Source organism: Danio rerio, chromosome 20 (assembly GCF_049306965.1).
Source record: "Danio rerio strain Tuebingen ecotype United States chromosome 20, GRCz12tu, whole genome shotgun sequence".
Taxonomy (NCBI): Eukaryota; Metazoa; Chordata; class Actinopteri; order Cypriniformes; family Danionidae; genus Danio; species Danio rerio.
In genome coordinates this window covers 6,341,751-6,364,307 of record NC_133195.1, presented here as the reverse complement: position 1 = coordinate 6,364,307, position 22,557 = coordinate 6,341,751, and the positions used below count along the sequence as shown (strand labels likewise).

Sequence of the window (22,557 nt, the reverse complement as noted above, 5' to 3'; positions counted from 1 at the left end):
AACAGGGCAAGGAAATTTTCACAGTTTGTCTGATAATATTTTTTCTTCTGGAGAAAGTCTTATTTGTTTTATTTCGGCTAGAATAAAAGCAGTTTTTAATTTTTAAGAACCATTTAAGGTTAAAATTATTAGCCTCTTTAAGCTATATATTTTTTTCGATAGTCTACAGACAAACCTTCGTTATACAATAACTTGCCAATAACTTGTTATTACCCTAATCTGCCTAGTTAACCTAATTAACCTGGTTAAGCATTTATATCTCACTTTAAGCTGTATAGAAGTGTCTTGAAAAATATCGAGTCAAATATTATTTACTGTCATCATGACAGATAAAATAAATCAGTTATTAGAAATGAGCTATTAAAACTATTATGTTTAGAAATGTGTTGGAAAAAAATCTGCTCTCAGTTAAACTGAAATTAGGGGAAAAAATAAACAGGGGGCTAATAATTCTGACTTTAACTGTAAGCTATAAAGTAGTTATAAAGATGTCAACATAACTTAATAATAATAATAATAATAATAATAATTATATATATATATATATATATATATATATATATATATATATATATATATATATATATATATATATATATATATATATATATATATATGTATGTATATATAAAAAATTTATATTATTAAGTTATGACATCTTTATTACTACTTCGATTACTGTAGAGATTTACTAAAGAGAAACGGTGAAACTCAAACGATAATAAATACAGTGATTTTTGCCTCTGACATTATTGCATGCTTGAGTTTTACTTTTTACATGCAAAATATGTGTGAGGAGATTTTTTTATTTAATTATGCAACATGACACACTAAATTTTAATGATCATGACACATCTTCAGCCTAAAAATTATACAAAATTAATCCTCATATAATTTAACTACTAGTAATTTTTTAAATTAAAACTACAGGCTTAAATATGTTTAGAAATATATTAATAATATTGAGAGTTAACACGTAATTTAATTATATGTAATTTCATAGTTTAAAAGTAATGATTTATAATGTGTTTAAATGCAATTTTTAGGAGCACAAAAAATAGGTAGAGTAGATTATATTTCAAACACATCATGCTGTTACCAGTACAATTAGGTAAAAGATTTTTTTTTTTTTTTAGCTCCAGGTTAACTACTGTTTAATAATTAATGCCAATTTTAGTCTAATAAGCAGGTTTGGAATACTTACAATTTGAAAATATTGTTCATGTTAACACTATCTAAATAGGCTATGTTCAAAAACCCTGTGATCTGCCCGGTGATGTTCAAAAACACAGTGAACTAAACACTCTTTAAATTGATGCACAGTAATCCTTCATGCACCAGTGTGCAGTTAATAATGTTTTCTAGTTACACAGCTAGATTTTGCTAGGTTTCAGCTAGGATTTGAGAGACAGCCAGAGGCAATTAGAAATGTGCTTTCAGTGCTTTCTGGCTATGTTGGCAACCCACTTAGTCAGCAATTATTTTGTTGATAAGTTTGAAGTCCAAGTTCCAAGCTGTTAATGTGTTCAGCTGCTTCCTCCATTACAAATATTAACCAGTATAGTAAATGTGTAGTAACAACCATTTTGGAAGATTTAATACCATTTTAAACCAGTTTTACTCTCAATAGATTACAATGGATTTGCCCAGTTTGTAGCTACCATGGTTAGACTACAATTACCATGTTTTGAAATTATTATTTATTTTTAATTTGTAGTAAAACTATAGTTAGTTTTTTTTTTAAAGGTTGGATATACTAATTTTAACATTCTCACCACATGCTTGTAATATTTCTATCACAAACACGTGGCTTAGAGTAGTTTATGAGATTACGTTTATCAAGTGTGTTTAAAAAAAAGTTAGGATGGTTAAAACCAGCCAGAATGAATATTAACCTCTGTATGAGCTAACGTTTTTCCCTATCCCTCGCCCTTATTCTGACGTTGTATGACTTTTATTTTGAAAACTGTCTTCAAGCGTAAACCACGATGATGACGCTTTTTACTGGCAGCCATTTTGTTAGTCACGCCTACCGGAAACGGTGTCTGCACCTGCACCGACAGCAGAACCGATATCGGAGGAATTCCGGTCGAGATCCGTCACGTTTCTCGGCTCTCCCACTCCCACTCCCTTCCCGGTCATCGCGGTGTCCTCTGCGGCCCGAGCGCCTTTCTTCGCCGCCGTGTCGGAGAAGCGTTCCCTGGAGCGTGGGGGGGATTTCACACCGAGAGAAAAAGGGGGGAAGAGGGAGGAAGGGCAGGTCCCTCATCATCATCACTTTCACTCCCTTCATCATTTCCAAACATCATCATCATCAACGCGACGAGGCGTGTCTGCCTACACTAGAAACACACCGGAACACTCAAGCAGCCTCAGCACCGGACAAAATGCATCGCGCTGACCGCCCGCCGAGCACGGACGGCGTTTGATGTAGCACGTTTTATTATTTATTTATTTTTCGATCTGGAAATTTCTTGACTTTGTTGGGAGAGCGAGCGAGCACTGCGGCCTTGCATCCAGCTGAATGAACGATGCGGACTTTACCAGCAGCCTGATTTAGCACCGCATTTCCCACCCGGATGACCGTTTTCAGCACAGCCAACAGCGTCTCTTTTCTGCGATCTGCGTGTTTTTATGGGAGTGACGGATAGCTAGTAGCCGAGACACAATGTGGAAGTGGAGGCGGCTGATGCGGTTGTCCAACCGCTCCTTAATGGCCTTCATCTTTTTCTTCTCCATGTCCACGACCTGCCTCTACTTTATTTATGTGGCTCCCGGGATAGGTAAGTCCGGCTCTGATAACTTAACCGGCCCTCGTGGCTCATCGGGAGTGATGCGAATAAACGTGTTAATCGTGTTTCATTCATCACTGACTCTGATACTGATCGCCACCTCCCCAAACTAACAAGCACTAGCGACGGGTTGTGTTTAAAAACCCAGTGATCCACCTAAATAAACAGCTATTGTGTTGTTTAGAAATGTCCCACTGCGCATGTGATGTCCAACAATTGCCGTCTAGATAGGTGGATAACTAGGTTTTGAGATGTTTGTATACCGTGCAGATTTCACTTTAACCTTGTTATAATACCCAGGCTTTCTAAGTCTTTTTAGCTACGCTATCTAAGTTTGTGTATTTGAGCTACACTGTACTCCATGTGTGTAGTCGCGTCTTGTTGGCTTTACTCATAAACTATATGGTTGTGTTCAGTTTATATCTCTTTGAGGTGTATTTACTATCACTTTTCAAAACACTACAAGTTCATAATTGGTAAAAACACAGCAAGCATGGCCGCTCGTTAGCATAACAAACCATGGTGGCAACATGTAAAACTTACTATCTGGTGATTCAGTTCTGATAAAGCTGATTTCCTTCCTTGTAATATGTAACATATCTGCAATGTTTCCCTCACTAAGAACATAGTTAGCAGTGTGTTAGACTATGTAGGATACTATCTATATTATCCTTGTTGAAATAGTAAAATTCAGCATGCTTTTAAAACATAGTAAAAAAAAATACAGGCTATAGGTAATAAATTGTGATTTAGAATATAAAGCAGAAATGAGTGAATATTTTGGAAACATTGCATGTTATTTACATTTAGTTTAAATACACATTAAATGTACATCATGTATAGAGTGATTACTAGTTAGTCAAACTATATGACTTTAAGTGTAATTCTATAAGTCTTTATCTTAGAAATGTGACTTGAGCTTGTGCTGAATCTACATATTAACGCATATAATGTAATCTTTATTGAAATTATTAGTAATGATAATGTTCAGTATGTTTTAAAATGCTGTAATCAGTTTATTTAATGCCATTTAAAGCAAAACAATGTTTTTGAAGTGCAACAAACCACAACGGCAACACGAAAACCATCATAGACTTCAAGTTAAAGGGCCATGAAACCCCCTCGTTTCAGCAGGGTGTTTTCACACCTCTACTTTGGAAAAAGTCAGAAAAGTGGGCGTGTCCAGCTCTGTTTGGGGGAGTGTCGGAGGAAGAAAAGTGGGATGGTGTGGGAGTGTCTGTTTGGGCACGCGCGAGTTTCAGAGTCAAAATACACACACACACACACACACACACACACACACACAGTAGAAAGTGATGGTGTTTAACCTACATGGACATCTGTAGTCGAATTATTTGCCAAATTATTAAATGGTTGACTTCACTGCAGTTTGGCTCTTTCATTCAGGGAATTCATTCATGTCCCTTGCGACAAACGAGATAATTGATTCGAGGAACTGCTCTAAGCGTGTATTTTTCATGCAATGTTTGATACCGCACGGCGAATAAGAGAAAAAAACCCTCCGCATTTCCCAGAAACTTAGATGCACTCGGCAGGTAGTGTCAGAAAGCCGCGTGTGTTATTCCGGTCACTAAATGCGGTGGAAACCCTACACGAGGTTAAAGTTTGGTTGTGGTGCTAACATGTTTACACTCGGTGCAATAGTTAACTTAGTTCGATACGAACAAACTGAATAAACAAAGAGCACTGGTCGCTCACTTACCAAATCTGTAGAGACAGGACAATCACCAGCAACTAGAGCCGCGTCTTTATGAAGAGAATACTACAAGCGAATCCGGATCTCAGCGTTTGCAGATGAGAACAGCTCTCAGGTAAACAATGTTCCTCCTTAGACACGTAAGTTATTGTTGTCGAGCGTCGCGTACACTGTTAATCCACGAGTTGCTCCAGCTGAGCTCTCACAGAGAGAAAATGAAAACAAAACTTAACTGCAGCAAACTATAAAAGCAACACTTCACACTTGTTTTGCCAACACAACGTGGCGTCTCTGTCGTCTAAACACTGTGACAGTAATGAATATTAATGAAGTTGCACAATAGAGCGCGCTGATTGGTTTGAACCAAGCCTTACTCATGCATTAATGCATCACACTGTAAGATGTAATAAGACACACTCTGGCACAGACGTATTGGAGATTTCTGTTCAGTTTGATCTTGCCTTAGCACGTGCAGTCATGAATAATTGAGAAGCCGGGTCTTTTCATAGGATAAGAAAACTCCGCTATGAATAATAATAAGAAACCAACGCATCATCTTTGCACTTGCAGTTTTGCGCTACGTTGCCCATTTTAAACCCGGAAGCTAAAATTAGCTGAGTAAAGCTCAAAACTATCCGCTTTTTCCCACAATTAAAGCCAACAGGTGCTAACATTGTCTTAACTGATGCTTAACACACACAAATCTGTTAAAACATTTTTTAAAAAGTACTCGAGAGTTTTGTGAACCTTTAAAGTGTCAAGATTGAATTGTGTTGTTGTTTTCATAGCTGAAAAGTTGAAAAAGGTAAAAAATCTAAAACAGCATCTACTGATGATGGCACAAACTGTTGTCCTTGTTGTCATGATATAAAATATATAGTATTGCAGTTCTGCTTTCAAAAAGCACAAAGACAAACTTAGTCAAAATTTAAATGCTGAAGAAAGATTAACATGTTTCTTTTACGCATATTGTCTGCACTATCAACGGTTGCACATTACTGTCAGTAAAAAAAACTGAGCTATACTCTTAAATATCCTTTTGTATATAGTTGTAGGCCACAAACCACTGTCTTAACCCATTTTTAAGGCAAGGCAAGTTTATTTATATAGCACGTTTCATACACAGTGGCAATTCAAAGTGCTTTACATAAACAGGAATAAAAGAGAGATGTGAAAGAAAATAAAAACAAATAATAAGAATTATAAAAATAAGATTAAAACAAATAAAACTGTTAAAAATGTGTTAATAGGTTATAAGATAATAAAAAAGAAAAGAAAAACATGATAGTGCGATCTGTCGGACGCAGCACAGTGCTCATTCAGTAAAGGCACAGCTAAACAGATGTGTTTTCAGTCTTGATTTAAATGTGCCTAATGTTGGAGCACATCTGATCATTTCTGGAAGCTGATTCCAGCAGCGGGTGGCATGGTGGCTGAAAGCCGATTCACCCTGCTTCGACTGAACTCTTAGAACTTCTAGATTATATGATCCTAAAGATCTGAGTGATCTGTTAGGTTTGTATTCAGTCAGCATATCTGTAATGTATTAAGGTCCTAGGCCATTTAATGATTTATAGACAAGTAATAATACTTTAAACTCTATTCTGAGTGTAACTGGAAGCCAGTGTAAAGACCTGAGGACAGGTGTGATGTGCTCTGATTTCCTGCTTCTGGTCAGAATCCTGGCCGCAGCATTCTGGATGAGCTGCAACTGTCTGACTGTCTTTTTGGGAAGGCCATTGAGGAGGCCGTTACAGTAATCCACCCTACTGCTGATAAAAGCATGAACAAGTTTCTCTAGGTCTTCATTGGAAACAAAGCATCTGATTCTTGCAATGTTTTTGAGATGATAGTATGCTGATTTACTGACTGCTTTGACATGACTATTGAAACTCAGATCTGACTCCAGAGTCGCACCAAGATTCTTGACCTTATTTTTTTGTCGTTTGACCCTTAGTGCCAAGGTACGCATTCACCTTGAGAACCTCATCTCTGTTCCCAAACGCAATGACGTCAGTTTTCTCTTTGTTTAACTAAAGAAAGTTTTGGCACAACCAACTGTTAATTTCGTCAATGCACTGACAGAGGGTGTCAATAGGGCTGTAGTCATTAGGCAGTAGATCTTAGATCACTCAGATCTAAGTAGATAGCTTAGCTGTGGTTGGTTCTTTCTCATTATTTGGCTCAGAGGGAGCATGTAAAGGTTGAACGGAGAGGTGCCAGAATCGAGCCCTGTGGGACTCCACATGTCATGGGTGTCCACCTTGACCTATGGTCACCTATACTGACATGGTAACCTCTCCCTTCAAGGTAAGATCTAAACCATTAGAGGACCGTCCCAGCCAGCCCAACCCAGTTTTCCAGCCTATCCAAAAGTATGCTGTGATCGACAGTGTCAAATGCAGCACTGAGTTCGAGCAGTTTTTAGTTTGTCTTGACTCTATTGAATGCTTTCATAAATGCTAAGTTGCTCTTAGCCTGTGTAATTTAACATCTTCATTCTTTCTGAATGCTGTTGTTCTCTTGTAGCCTAAAGATGGGATTTCACCACCTTGGTAGTCACAATTGTGTTGATTTGTAGACATGCTAGACCTGTAGTCTGCTGTCCCTCATGCAGGGTCTATACTAAAATATTCAGAAAAAATCCAGGCAACCCTCCAACAAAATTCCACAACACTAGAAACACACACACCCAAATCCTGTTTAATGGCTGTCGCTGTGTTTTTAGTAACAGTGTCCAAGAAAGGTAATGCTTTTTTTCCACACAGTTGTTTGACTGGCATTCACTGGACTGTGTCTAATTTATGAAGAGCTCTGGGCGCTTAAGAAGGACCAATGTGTGCTTTTTGTCCCTAGGCTTGGAGTAATTTTTTTTCTCATTTTAATGGCTGCTATATTCTCAGTCACTTAAAGATCAGCTTTGTGAATTTACTGACTGTGGTGCAGTTTCTACAACAAAGCTTTTTTTTTTTTTTTTTTTGATGTGATGTCTAAACCCATGAGATAATTATGTCATTGCTTGAATCTTTATAGCATTTAAGTTTAGAAAAGTAGGTTATTGTCTATGCACACTAGGGTTGGGTCAATAGACAATGACATCTTCCATCGCTGAGAGACATCACGTTGCTGAGTCGGCATCGCAATCTTTTGCCCCGCCCTCATCACAGCAGCAACCCACTCAAGAAAAATACACACTTAAGGCTGATTTATACTTCTGTGTCAAACGCCGGCGTATGCTACGGCGTTGACGCATAGCCCTTCGCCATGGCTGTCGGCGTCGCTGACGTGCACCTCTCACAAAATGTAACTACACGTTGCAACGACGCGTAGCGCAAGCTCTGTGATTGGTCGGCTTGGTAGCGCTGATGAGTCTGGGCGGGACAGAGAGCTGCGTGAATGGTGCGAGCCTGATGGAGCGATTGTTTACAAGTGTGGAGTCCAGTGAAGGAGCTCCGGATGTAAAGTTTTGTTTTGTGTTTACCTCATAGTTAAAGTTGTAGCACATCCGCCGGTTCCTGCCTCAAAATGAGCGAATTTGAGCCACTTGCACATCCTGGAAGTGTTCAGAAAAAACATAACAGCAGCGAAGAAAATCGACACAGAGAAACATTAACACCTCACGGCCAACTAGCGTTTCGGAATTGTTAATGCAGACCAACAGAGACCGCTCGCAGAAGTAAATGCACAGTTACGCGCGTTGCATGCGCAGTGGGTTACGCCGGTCACTTGACGCAGAAGTATAAACCAGGCTTTAGGCCCTGTTTACGCTAATATGTCTTAGTTTTAAAATGGCATTTTAGAACGAAAACGATCCACGTCCAAACGGCTGTTTCACCTAGCATTTCTGAACGACGTCAGCTCTCCGTCTACACAGCTGTACACAGATAAAAACGCACATCACCTGACCACACACACACAGACATGCGCTGCTTCAATCCTTCGCTTTCACGCTTTTACTTAGTAATTTTAGCGAAAACCTCAGGTACTGTTGGCTGGTTCCTGTTGGTTGTGCACCTTTTTTACCAACCATGTTTGTCGTCTCTATTATAACGACTCGGATCACTCTGCCTATTCATTGCAGAGTCTAGCAAAAAAATTTGTGTGCAGCTTATTTTTATTTTGTTTATGATTTGGTTATGGGTAAAACAAAGACCATGCGGGTCAGGTAGTTGAAACAGTAGGCTACAAATTCATATAATCATAATAATTAATTTGCCTATGATGATGATGCCATCATTCATAGTGATGTTCAGATTAGACATCATACGATAACAAATTGGCCAACATCGCCCAACCATTATACAAACACATAATGTCCTGATATACTTAAAGTGAAGATATTGTAAGTTTAGTATGCTAAAAAAAACACAGTTTGAAATCCTAAGTAGTGGTAAACTGTTAAGGCCGGAACACACCAAACTGATGTTGGCCTGTGTTCTTACATTGGTGAGGATTTGGTGTGTTCCACACATCACCTCTCACCAGGTTAACGTTGAAGCAACTTTACCCAATTCAGCATGAAGAATCGACTGTTTGCGATTTGATTGGCTAATCAGCAAGGAATCGGAGCAAAAACTGAAGTCACAAAACCAAGCAAATAATTCAAGAGGGAACACAATGAACCCAACGGCTATTTTGTTGAAGTCCGAGTCAAAGAAGGCCGAACCCATGACCTCAGCTAATGGTAGCTTCAATGCGTTTACTGGCTACAGCCAACTTTTCTGGGATGTTGGCCTTGGCAAGGTGTTAGAAGGCCTAAAATCCTAACCAACTTTGTTTTGAGACAAATTTTTTTTTTAAATCTGAAAAAACTATTTTAATTGACTAGACTATATTTTTTTGAGACTACATTGATTTCTAGTTTCATCAGACCTTTTCAAGTTTTATTAAAGTAACCTGCTGAAGATCTTTATTTAAATATTTGTACATGGGTACATGGATACTATTGAATTTGAATCACAGGAAATGAGGAACCAGATAATGTCACAAAAGAGCTCAAATTGTGCTGTACCCCTATGGATCTGAAAGCAGTAATACATTTATATGTTAATAAATTGAATACATATTTTGGTCACACTTTACAATAGTTCATAAGTTAATGTTAATTAATGCATTAACTAACATGAACAAACAATAAACAATACATTTACTACAGTATTTGTTCATGTTAGTAAACGTTAGTTAATGAAAATACAGTAGTTCATAGTTAGTTCATGTTAGCTCACGGTGCATTAGCTGATGTTAACAAGCAAGGACTTGGATGTTCATAATGCAATAGTAAATGTTTAATTTTGATTAATAAATGCTGCACAAGTGTTGCTCATCATTAGTTTATGTTAGTAAATGCATTAACTAATGAGCCTTATTGTAAAGTGTTACCCATATTTTTAAATTGACAAAGCCTGATTGCTATAGCCATTTCCGAACTGACCATTCTAAGATGACATAATATTTCAATTTGTTCTTGGTAAAAATCCTTTATCCTTGAAGGATATTAAATTAGTGTTCTGGATTTAGTCCCATTGAACTAAATCCATGCTACTTAATATTATTGGGTTAACATTTTGAGAAAAGTTACTCTAAATATGGATTGCATTTAATCATGAAATTATGATTGTTTTATTTCATGACATGAAAATTCTTCACAGTATCCGTCATGGTGTTTAAAAAAACAAGCTGTTACAGAGTAGAACATTTACAGTTATTGGCTCAAGTTAATCTCTAATATATACAAACAAATGTCAAGTGATTTTTTTTTTTTTTATCAAATTGTACCTATGAGAACAAGATTGCATGCCTTATCTTTTATACACAAGAAAACCTTCTTTGCAAAAGCCAAAAGATCATTTGCTTATTTATATGGTCTACACAGATGTTATGGGTGTACACTTGGCAGCTTATACAGTTTTCCCATTGGAGGATGTGAAACTTGGTATAGCTTTCCTTCAGATACACAGCTGAAACTCATCGGTAGACATTCTGCTGATCTCGGTTCATTTCTCTTCATATCTGAACTTGGGAATGCTGACGCAACCTTGCTGTAGTGGGTAAATTAAATCTACATTACACTGACAGGAACTGAGGCGAAACCACAGAAAGCCATTGATGCTTAGTGATAGCTTCGTGTAGTTTCAAAATAATCGCCATTTTCTCATCATTGTTTCTTGTTGAGAGGATGGAATTCAAAATAAAAGCTTACAGTTTTTACTGCCCTGCTAGTTATTTTTACAATGAGGATGTTTGCGAATTTGTGATTTACGCTTTTGTTTTGTTCAGCAGTTCTCTTCTGAGATCACTGTGCTGTTCACCTTAATGGTTTCCTCTCTGCATCATTTGGGAAATTCATTCTCTTTTTCTTTCTCTGTTTCAGTCAACACATATTTCTTCATGGTACAGGCTCAGGGTATCATGTTGCGAGACAATGTGCGGACCATTGGTCACATGATCAGACTATACACCAACAAGAACAGTACACTCAACGGCACAGGTAAGAGTGAATGCCATATCACTAAAATCTGTTCATATTGATAATTATCATGATGAATGTCAAATCTCTCTTTTTGTTTTTTAATGCATATTTTGCGTGAGTATATTTGGTAAAACCACACATCTAATTCCCATATACAAGGTGTAATATTTATAATAATAAATAGTAATTAAACCTGCACTTAATATAAATGTATGATCAATAAAACAATAATAAAATCTGTAAAGATTGTATTTATATATTCAGCCTTTACTTGTGTCAAAGTTAACATTAATATCTATAAAATGAGCATTTAGATAATCAATATCATAGGTGTATCTTTTAAACTGTTTTTTTTTTTTTTTTGATAGTTGTATAAAGCCTGAATATATTGTGTAAATGAAAATACCCAAATGCTGTAGCTCAATAAAAGTTACCTTATCTATATTTGATTGCTCTTATAAAACATTTATGGCTCGTTTCCACTGACTGGTACAGTTCGGGTCGGTACGGGTCACTTTTATCAGGCTTGCGTTTCCACTATAAATGGTACCCTTTTGGTGGGCGTGGTGTAAGACACAAAGTTTCAGTCGCATCACTCTCGCTCGAGGCAATGTCTACAGTAAAGCTGCACAGGTCGTTCACATATCATATGAAAAGCACTTCTCACAAAACAGATGCTTTACACACATAAATACTTCTGTATAAATGTTTATTACTAACTTTTCTATGAACATAAGATGATTATAACTGCATATCAATGACAGTGCAAAATAGCCTACTGTAACGTCTGTAATTATATAAAATAAATAAATAAATGAACATATATGAACACATACAGACCCTTACAGTCTCCGATATTTTACCAACTACAGAAAAACTACACATATAATACATTTTGTTCTTAATTAGGTTCAAAACAACACAAAGTATAGCCTACAGTCAGTGAAAACCTCTCATCTGTGTCTGTAATCTTCAGCAGCACATGTAGCCTCTGTTAGAGAGTCATTCCATCATTCCCAGTTCATATTAGTCCAAAAGATGATGATAAAAATTAAAACAAGGCAGTTTGTTCACGTTTGCTGAAGAAATAACGTGCTCCTTTTTTCCGCGCTCCACTCTCGCGTTTGTCCTTTTCTTTCTGAATATGTCATTCCCGCGTTTGTCAGCTTCTCACGGGATCGGGTTTCCAAAGCATGTCAATAATCAAGCGTATGTTATTATTATCAGCTCAAGATGTTTGTTATTTCAGATATAGACGCGCGGCGAGCGCAAGGAAGAAAGCGAAACCGCTCGCGCGTCAGACTGGCTCGTAAAAAAACTGCGAGGCACAGGGTAGATTCTGCTCTACTCCATGGCTGTGTGGCTGTTCATCAGGACGATGATATATGAATATATAATTCCGCTGTAATCTCTCACTTTGTATTTCAAACATGGCGGGTCCTTTGTTTACATTCTGGCTTGTTGTAAGTGAATGACGTATCTCTTCTGTAAACCAATAGCGTTCAGCTGCGCGACTAGCTTTGCCTTTTGGTACCCTTTCTTGTGTTTGGGACCCTTTCGAAAGGGTCCCGAAAAAGTGGTACGGTACAGTTTGGTTCGGTACGCCTTTTGACAGTGGAAATGGCCATAAAAGCTTACCAAACCGAACCGTGACGTACCGTACCACTCAGTGGAAACGGGCCATTAGTATATTGGTAACACTTTTTTTGATCGTCCATTTGAGTATTAGTAGACTGTCTGCTTAATATCTGTTGAGACTGCTCTTTTAGGGTGCTTTGACATCTGTAGTTCGCTTCATTTGGTCCGGACCAAGGGCATTAAATGATACATTGTAGCATTTTCTGCCTTCTTTGGGTGGTTTTCACACCACACTGCTGGCTTTGGTCCGAACCGGATGAAAAGAACCAAAATGTAGTCATCTGACAAAATCCACATTTCTCATTGGCCAGATGTTGTTGAACATAGTTCCTAAACTGCTTATCGATTGGTCAAAATTCCAGTGCGGGAAAATGCCAATGCCAAAGTCCTGCAATGACAGTTAATGTGAGACAGAACCACCATCCAAGGCGCTTTTGAATGGCTTTCCATTAGGTGACCATTAGGGCTGCACGATTCTGGCAAAAAATGTGAATCTCGAAATTTTTTTTTTTTTTTTGCTTAAAATCAAGATCATGATTTTCTCACGATTCTGTAAGTGTAAAATAAAGATAACATGATTAGCCTATTATTATTGGTAATTCTTAAACATATTGTTAAACAATAATATTAGGCCTATGTGTGCTTAAAATGCTAAATAGTCTTTATGGTGGACTTGAACAGACTTTCAATATGTCCTGTTTATTAATTCACAGTAAAATGATGATATCAGAATACAACTATTCAAAAAAGAAAGCCGGTTGAATATTGAATGAGAGGATAGATGACTGATGTGATGCGCGTGACTGTTTAAAACACATGCGCGGTTGCTTTTCTTTGCTTAAAAACAACCGGGCCTGGAATCGCAACTGATGTGATCGGTTATTTTTCAAATAGACTAGACAAGTGTTGTTCATGCACCCACAATCCTGCTGCTTTCAAGAGCTCCAGATTGGTCTTTTTATAAGCAGCACCAGTTGCTTTCTCTTTAACCATTATTTGAGCAGTATATAGTATATTATCTTCCCATTTATGTTTAGTTAGTGTCAACTGTTTTTTTTTAAAGAAATTATTTGTTAAATGAAAATTATAGTATACAGCTATATTTTGCTTGTTTTGACACATTATTTAAAATTTGTGGCGAAGAAATACAATTTATTTATTTTTTAGCGTGGTCAGAGCTAAATTTGGTAAATCCTTTGAGCTCTGAAAAGTCATGTGAAATAAAAACTACTTGTAGTACAACACTATGAAACCATGACCCTTGTGCTCATGCTCACTGAGGAAGCTCATACACGACACACAAAAAGTGAAATGAATGAGGCATGTGGACATAACACAAAATCTAAATCAAGTAATTTTAGCATGTCAAAGTCATATTTATGCAAATAAAATATATTTTCCCAACAACAAAATTGGGTCTAGTAATATTGGAAAACTACTAGCCACACTGGCTAGTAATCAAAAAAGTCAATATCAAACCCTGCTCATAAATACAATATTTGACACTTTTAACGCCATTTGAAGGTGTCCATGTTGCTGTGAAGACTTGTGCGACTGCCTTGCTTTTCTCCTGACCTTTAAAATATAATGGGCTGAATCGTGGAAACGCTGAATTAACATTGTGTGTAGGGTCGAATCAAGATCATGACCTTTTTTCGATTAATCGTGCAGCCCTAGTGACCATTGGGATTCAATTACAGATCGTCAATATGATAATAGAAATAAAAATTAAATAATGACCATCACAGTTGTGTTTTGTTTTTGAAGCCAAATAAGGACTAAATGTCTGCTGTGTGTAGTTTTACTGTAATTGGTAACATATCAGAGACTGTAAGGGTCTGCATGTGTTCATATATGTTGCATTTTATACTATTGCAGATGTTACAATAGGCTATTTTCTATCATTGATCTGCAGTTATAAGCAAATCATGTTCATAGGAAAGTTAGTAATAAACGTTTATACACAAGTGTTAATGTGAATAAGCATTTGTTTTGTGAGAAGTGCTTCTTGTGATATGTGAACAACCCATAGCTTTACTTTGACATTTCTAACAATGGTACCTTTTTGGCAGTGGAAATGCAAGCACTTTGTCTATATACAAAAATGCTATATATGGTGGATTTATGACAAAAATGACACCCTGTGGACTTTCTGCGAGTCAGATCGAAGCCGAGCAAGGGAAGTAAACCTTTGGCTCGTTAGATTCTGTTCCTCTACACACAGTCAATTTCATCTTATTTTCTCACTTAATGAATGTCCCTGGTCTCGCTGTGAAGTATTTATTACTCTTCCAAAGAAGAAACATTGGTTGAATATTTAATCAAAATGCAGAAATGTAGTTTTCCTCTGAAGCATAGCTTCTCTAGCATCATATATAATGCAGGCTGCTGAATGATCTTAAACAATAGCTGAAGAGCTGTTTAGACACACCCATTCAGACTCGCTCCATTAAATTCATCGACCAATTAATTCCCAATGGATAAAATCAAATCTCCTCTTAAAGTACTTTTTTCAGTCATAAGTAATACTGTGGAACTGGAATGGGAGCAGCAATTGCCATTGACTTTATTGTGTGTTTGTTTTAACAGATTATCCAGATGGAAGTAACTCCAGCGAGTATATCGCTCAGCCAACCACATACCTCCCAGAGAACTTCACATATGCTCAGAACCTGCCCTGTCCAGAACGGTTACCTTCTATGAGTAAGTGCTTTAAGCTAATGAAATGTGTTCGTCTTGTTCAGGGGTGCCCAATCCTGTTCCTGGTGATCTACCTTCCTGCAGAGTTCAGCTGCAACCTTGATCAAGAGCACCTGTCTTTAATTACCAAGTGCTCCTTCAGATCCTACTCGGTTGGTTTAGTTGTGTTTGGTTGGGGTTGGGTATCGTTTGGGGTTATTTTGATACCGGTGCTAAATCGATACATTTAATAAGGTACCGGTGCCTGAACCAATACTTATTAGTAGGGATGTAACGGTATCAGAATTTCACGGTACGGTAATACCTCGGTATGAATGTCACGGTACGGTATTTATTGAATCATTTACAGGAAAAAACAAAACTTATGAAAATACTCCAAAAAAGTGCCAAAAGTGTCAATGACATACAAATTAGCCATCTATCTGTAAGCTTTAAAACAGGAACTTCAATTTTAATAACAAAAAAATATTAAACCATGTAAAAAAATTAAGTTTCAATTTAGTAGTGTTGAAAACTCATCACATTCAACATTTAATCACTCACTCACTTAGATAGAGATGGGTTTAAAGGAAACTTATCATATAAATATAATCTGGTAAAAGCTGGTATCTCTGGGCATTTACAATGTCCCCTGCAACAGAAAAAAACCCTCTCATTTGGGACTGAGGTTTCTGGGACAAGAGAGATATGACTTGGCCCAGGTTGACAGCAGTGGGTAACGTTGTGCATTGTCTTTCCCCCACTTGAGAGGACAAACCATGAGTAAGATAACGTTAGAGGTCTCATGTCTGCATCAATCTGAACAGTGTGCTGTGTTTCTGCAATCCCCATGACTAATTATTAGTCGTATTCCCCAACTTGCAGGCACGTGCACACACAGGGCTCAACCTGTGCAGTGCACATGCCCTTTTTAGTCTTGGATAGAAAGTTCCCTTCCAAAATGATCAAAAGTGCCCCCGCGACGCGACATACCCTCCGTCCCCGCTTTACAGTACGCGCGCGACAACACAGCTGATAAGAACTCGCGCGACAACACAGCTGATTAGAAGGCGCGCGACAACACAGCTTATCAGAAGGCGCGCAACAACACAGCTTATCAGAAGGCGCGCGACAACACAGCTTATCAGAAGGCGCGCGACAACACAGCTTATCAGAAGGCGCGCGACAACACAGCTTATCAGAAGGCGCGCGACAACACAGCTTATCAGAAGGCGCGCGACAACACAGCTTATCAGAATGCGCGCGACAACACAGCTGATAAGAACTCGCGCGACAACACCGTTATTCAGTACGCGCGCGGCGACAACACCCGCTTTAGGGTTTTCCAGCTCTTTTTGATCCCCGCTTCTAGCAGCACACTCCATTTCCGCATTACTGGATCTGTAGCGACAACAGACCGCAAGGGATTATGGCTAAGCCTGGGCTGATGGGAATTGTAGTTTTCGCTACCTCCCGTTCGCTTCATTCGCCTGAGCAAATTTTCTCAGAAGATCTATAGTTTTACCGAGTCATGCGACTACGGTAATATCGAAAAAAATTAATATTGCGGTATGAGGATATTTACAATACCGTTACATCCCTACTTATTAGCCACAAAATTATTTGAAAAAAAAATCTATTTTAATCATTATAATTGAACAATATATTTATATTAAGTTTAAAGTAAACACCAATTAATATTTTTCATATTTGAATAGCGTTAATATATTTCTCTTGATCAGTTGTTTGTTAGCATGAATGAAAGATTGGCATTATGCTATTAATATTACATTAGCTTACTACTAACCTGTGGAAAGGCTGTCATCAAAATCAGGGAACGCCTTTTTTCTGGGTTTGGGGCTTGTGACTACTTTTACATGGACATCAGTGATCTAATGATTTGCCTTAATCTGAATAAGACATATGATTCAGGTGTTTACATGAGTTGCTTTTTGAATGTTACATTCATGATTCCCACTTACATGTTAGCACATAGATCCATCAACGTCATTGCGTCACCAGCCGTCACTCCGCAGTTTGTGTCTGTGGTCCTTTAAGATAATCAAAAATCACTGTTTACGTGGTAGACTCTTGATCAGAGTATTGTCTTAATCATATTAAAATCAGAGTGTTGGTGTCCATGTAAACATACTCGGATAATGTGCCAGATGATGTCACAAGCTGTCGAAGAATTTTTTGTGCTTAAAATCAAAATCACGATTTTCTCACGATTCTGTAAGTGTAAAATAAAGGGAACATGATTAGCCTATTATTATTGTTAATTCTCAAACTTATGGTTAAACAATAGTAATATTAGGCCTATGTGTGCTTAAAATGCTAAATAGTCTTTATGGTGGCCTTGAACAGACTTTCAGTATGTCCTTATCATTATTTGAGTAGTATATAGTATATTAACTTCCCATTTATGTGTAGTTAACTAGTGTCAACTGTTTTTTTAAGAAATGATTTGTTAAGTAAAAAGTATACTATACAGCTATATTTTGTTTGTTTTGACACATTATTTAAAATTTGTGGCTAAGAAATATTATTTATTTATTTTTAGTGTGGTCAGAGCTAAATTTGGTAAATCCTTTGAGCTCTGAAAAGTCATGTAAAATTGTAAAACATTTAAGACAGTCCATTCCTCACCTTTAAGTTGCTTCCTTGAGCTCTCACATTTCATAAGTTTGTCGTGTTTCCCCCCCTTACACACAACTTTTGTAAAGCATCCACTTCATGTTGGTGTGTCAGAATCCTTGCTTGTAAAATACAGCCATACTTTAGTATGTTTAGTTTAAGCTAATTAGATGAATACGATCATGCGTGTTGATGAAGCGAGTCGCTCACCGCATGCACCGTACTGCGCACTTTGTAACAAGAACAAATGCCTGACATTGCTGACATTCGTATCCCTCAAACCTGTTTGGAATTAAATATTTCGAGATGGTTTGACACAAAGCGTACTCATGTGTGCCTTTGATGCACCCCTTGATGCTTCTTAAGGGCGTCACACACTGGATGCGCCACTCACAGCAGCGGCTAGGTGCGCACAGCACATTCGCATGTTATTTAAAATGAAACTATTCAGATCGCGCTCTATTGTGCGGCAGAAATATAAACAGTGTCCTGAGTCGTGGCTTGGCGGACAGCCGCTAACTTGAAAATTCTAAAATCTGTGGCGTGACACTGTGTGTTGCCGACCGGTGCTTCTCGTGCGCAACCTGCTTTATGCTCTTGTCGCAAAACCAGTGGCACCGGAGTTCACATGCTGATTCGGTTCGGTACCCAACTCTAGTCAGGGTTGGAGCTGAACTCTGCAGGAAGTTTGTTCTCCAGGAACAGCATTGAGCACCCCTGGTCTATGTTATTTGAATACAGTTTGGTGTTAGCTTGTTGGTGAGCTAATGATGAGCTGTTCAAGTAAGTATACAATTAAGGAAACAAATATAAAGTAAACACATTTTTTTTGGCCACAATTGTGGTTTTGATTAGTTCTTACATTTAACTACTTATTAGATTGCATATCTTGGTATTTATACACACTCTGGGGTCTGCAAACTTGTATACACTGTTTGAGGCGTCTTCTAATGGCGAAAGAACTTACATTAGACTGTCAGTTTTAATCATACAGATAAGAGCAATACATCAATCGAATCTGTCAGGTGTCTACTTTTTTGTATACACCCACAATAACAACAAAAATGTGTGCTTTTGCAAAATAAGGAAAATAAACAGTTCACGCATTCTTTCTTTTGTCTCTCTGTGAACAACTTCTAGAAATGCGTCAATAAAATGCACTGAAACACCATGAAATCAAAACGCACAGACATGTGAAGTGTCTACTTTTGAATGCAGTGAGTGCATGTTGAAAACAAATAATGTTTGATAAAGTAATCATTATGAAACCAACTCTATTTCTAGTTTCTTAGTCTAAGCTCATTATTTTTAATGCGACCACGCCCACAAGGCTTTGTTATTGCAAACGTCTATGTGAGACTCGCACGACAATGTAAACTGTGGTCAGATAAACAGCGAAATCCCCACCAATACATGAGACATACCTGCATAAAGCTTGGAAGGTACACTTTCCAACTCATTTTGAAAACAAATGTTGACTCGCTACGTAATCCATAGAATTCTCCCAGCAGAGCACGCATCACGCCGGCTCTTCCCATGTCCACCATTAACACAATTGATGACGATGGCTGCCTGAACTGGCTAGAAAGGTCATTTTCAGTTGGAATTATGACCTATTTGACCTCATGAGACCACTGTGATCGGATGCTGCTTTATTCAGAACGTGATGAATGTTATACAAGTTTTTAATTTATTTTTTATTTTATTTTACCGTAGGTGAACCAATCAAATTTTGGAAAGAGTTAACTAAGGCTGCAATTATTTGGGCAAAAAATATATATAAGGTTTTAGAAATATTGTTTTGATTTAATGTAATTGTATTTCATGTTTACAGTGTTATTTATTCTTGTGTTTAAAGCTTTTGTCATTACTCTACTTCAGTGTATCGGAGACATTCAGAAACTATACACTTTATACATCTTTAAATATATATTTATGCATCCTGTACAAGTGCACATACGTTGCTTACCCATAGTGTTTACATCACAGGTGTCAAACTCAGTTCCTAAAGGGCCGCAGCTCTGCACAGTTTAGTTTCAACCCTAATTAAACACACCTGATCAAACTAAATGAGTCCTTCAGGCTTGTTTGAAACCTACAGGTAAGTGTGTTGGAGCAGGGTTGGAACTAAACTGTGCAGGGCTTCAGCCCTCCAGGAATTGAGTTTGACACCCATGGCTTACATGGTCATAATACAGCAAGCATTTAGTTTGGGCTAGCTTTTGCAGATGGACATTGCTTTACAATTCCCTTGATGGGTGAACATTAGCCAGTGGGGGAGTGTCTTTTGTCTCTCCAGGTGTGAACTATTCATGAATATTATAACTCTTATGCATACAGCTGAGCTGATCTTAAACAGACTTTACAAAATGTAAATCATTGTAATGTTTTCTGTAAATAAAAGAACAGAATTGTGAAACAAATATTCTAGCTTACAATAGTTACTCAGAGGTCTTATTCAGGCCCTTTCACTGTGGTTTTTCAGACCTTATTTCAGCTACATTTTTTACATCTTTTTTTTTCTCATGCTTAAACTTAACAATTGTCTATCTGACCGTGAAATGCATAAAGTTTCATGTTTGGGTAATGTTCTTAAATCATTCAAAAGTGTTCATTTTAAACCCTGGTCTTCTCTTTTCTTAGTTCTTTCTTTTGTGTTGCCTTGCAGAGGGTCAGATGGATGTCAACATGACAGAGGTTCCTATGGAGGAGATTGAACTGAGACTCAAACATATGGACATTCAATTTGGAGGCCACTGGAAGCCCAAAGATTGCAAACCACGCTGGAAGGCGAGTCACTGTTGTGATTTCATTGTTCAGTACAGGTCAATCAGGACATCAGTCTGACACTTTTTTTTCTCTTCATCCCCTTCAGGTGGCCATATTAATCCCCTTTAGGAATCGCCATGAGCATCTTCCCATTCTATTTCAGCACCTTACTCCAATGCTCCAACGCCAACGCTTGCAGTTTGCCTTTTATGTCATTGAACAGGTGAGCAAAGCAAGGTTTTTTAACTTCAAATACAGTCAAATGCAAAATTATTCAGACAACAGATATATTTATTTATAATTCTTTTTAAAAGATTGTGTTCAGCACACTATAATTCATTAATGCAAGTGAGAATAGCAAAATGAAGTAAAATGACATCAGCTATGTTTCCATCCATTTATTTTCATACACATTTTGGAATATTGCTTAATAATATGCTTGTTGGAGATTCCAAGATACACACAATTTCTGTAAATGTGCATAAAATTCTTGTGCACACAAATGAGTAGGATAAAATAATCAATCAAAATGCGTAAGGACTATGATGGAAGCCCATTTACCAAATAAATTCTAGCATGCACATCATGTGATGGCAAAAATGGGCATGGTGAGACATTTTTTTTTTTTTTTTTTTTTTTTTTTTTTGGTAATTCTTAAATCCCTTAGCCGAAGTCTGTCATCAAAATGGGCAGGTATTATTACCTTAGAGTGCTCTCACATCTCCAAAAACCACAGTGTGTTCATTGCATTTTTCTGAGGAGAAGGTTTTATTTATATATATATATATATATATATATATATATATATATATAATGACTTCTTGGATGGAAACTGCTTTAATTGCAAATATTTTATGCAATATTTCAGTTTTGCGCATAAGTCTATTTCGCCTCTCTAAATGTAAAGATTTTAACTATTTAGGCTAAGGATAAAACGACAAAGTGTTGATAGCTGCTAGTGTTGATAAACTGGAATTTGCTGAATTATTTTGGTTGATTATTGTACACTATTCATATTTCCATATTTTTTCATTATTAAGATTTTGTTTTGAAAGTTCTTGCCATATTTTATTACCTATTTCTAAAACGATAGAGAGTAAACTGATAATGTAAGAAATTTTATTTAAATTCTCCCATGTATACAAATAGTTGAAGTCCGAATTATTAGCCCCGCTCTTTATTTTTTCCCCAATTTCTTTTTAGTGAGATTTTTCAATACATTTCTAAACATAATAGTTTTGATAACTAATTTCTAATAACTGATTTATTTTATCTTTGCCATGATGACAGTAAATAATATTTTACTTGATATTTTTCAAGACACTTCTATACAGCTTAAAGAGACATTTAAAGGCTGAACTAGGTTAACTAGGCAGGTTAGGGTAATTAGGCAAGTTATTGAATAACCATGGTTTGTTCTGTAGACCATCAAAAAAAATTTGCTTAAAGGGGCTAATAATTTTGACCTTAAAATTGTTCATAAAAAATTTAAAACTGCTTTTAATCTAGCCGAAATAAAACAAATAAGACTTTCTCCAGAAGAAAAATATTATCAGACATACTTTGAAAATTTCCTTGCTCTGTTAAACATAATTTGGGAAATATTTAAAAAAGAAACAAAAATTCAAAGGCGGGCTGATGATTCTGACTTCAACTGTACATATAAAATCTATTTAAAAATTATACATTTTAATACAACAATTCTTGTGCTGTGAAGTAAAATATAAAATTGTGTATGGAAAGCATCAGCAATGCACTGAGACATCGGATTGAACCGAATCGATGGCATGATAATCATAACCAAACCGTGAAATCAGTGTAAGTTCACACCTCTAGTATTTGTTTGTCAAGTTATT

General features: G+C 37.0%; 1 protein-coding gene across 2 annotated transcripts in view; it reads left to right on the top strand.

Moving 5' to 3' along the window:
• The first annotated feature begins 2,029 nt into the window (after positions 1–2,029).
• The window catches only part of b4galt6 (UDP-Gal:betaGlcNAc beta 1,4- galactosyltransferase, polypeptide 6), a 31,328-nt gene continuing 10,800 nt past the window's right edge, over positions 2,030–22,557 (top strand). Inside the window, exons 1-5 of one of the 2 annotated variants that reach the window (XM_073932233.1) lie at positions 2,030–2,783; positions 10,880–10,996; positions 15,206–15,319; positions 20,601–20,722; positions 20,808–20,924. In XM_073932233.1, the coding sequence (XP_073788334.1) occupies positions 2,669–2,783; positions 10,880–10,996; positions 15,206–15,319; positions 20,601–20,722; positions 20,808–20,924 (585 nt within the window). In that variant the 5' untranslated portion in view covers positions 2,030–2,668. 2 annotated transcript variants of the gene reach the window in all.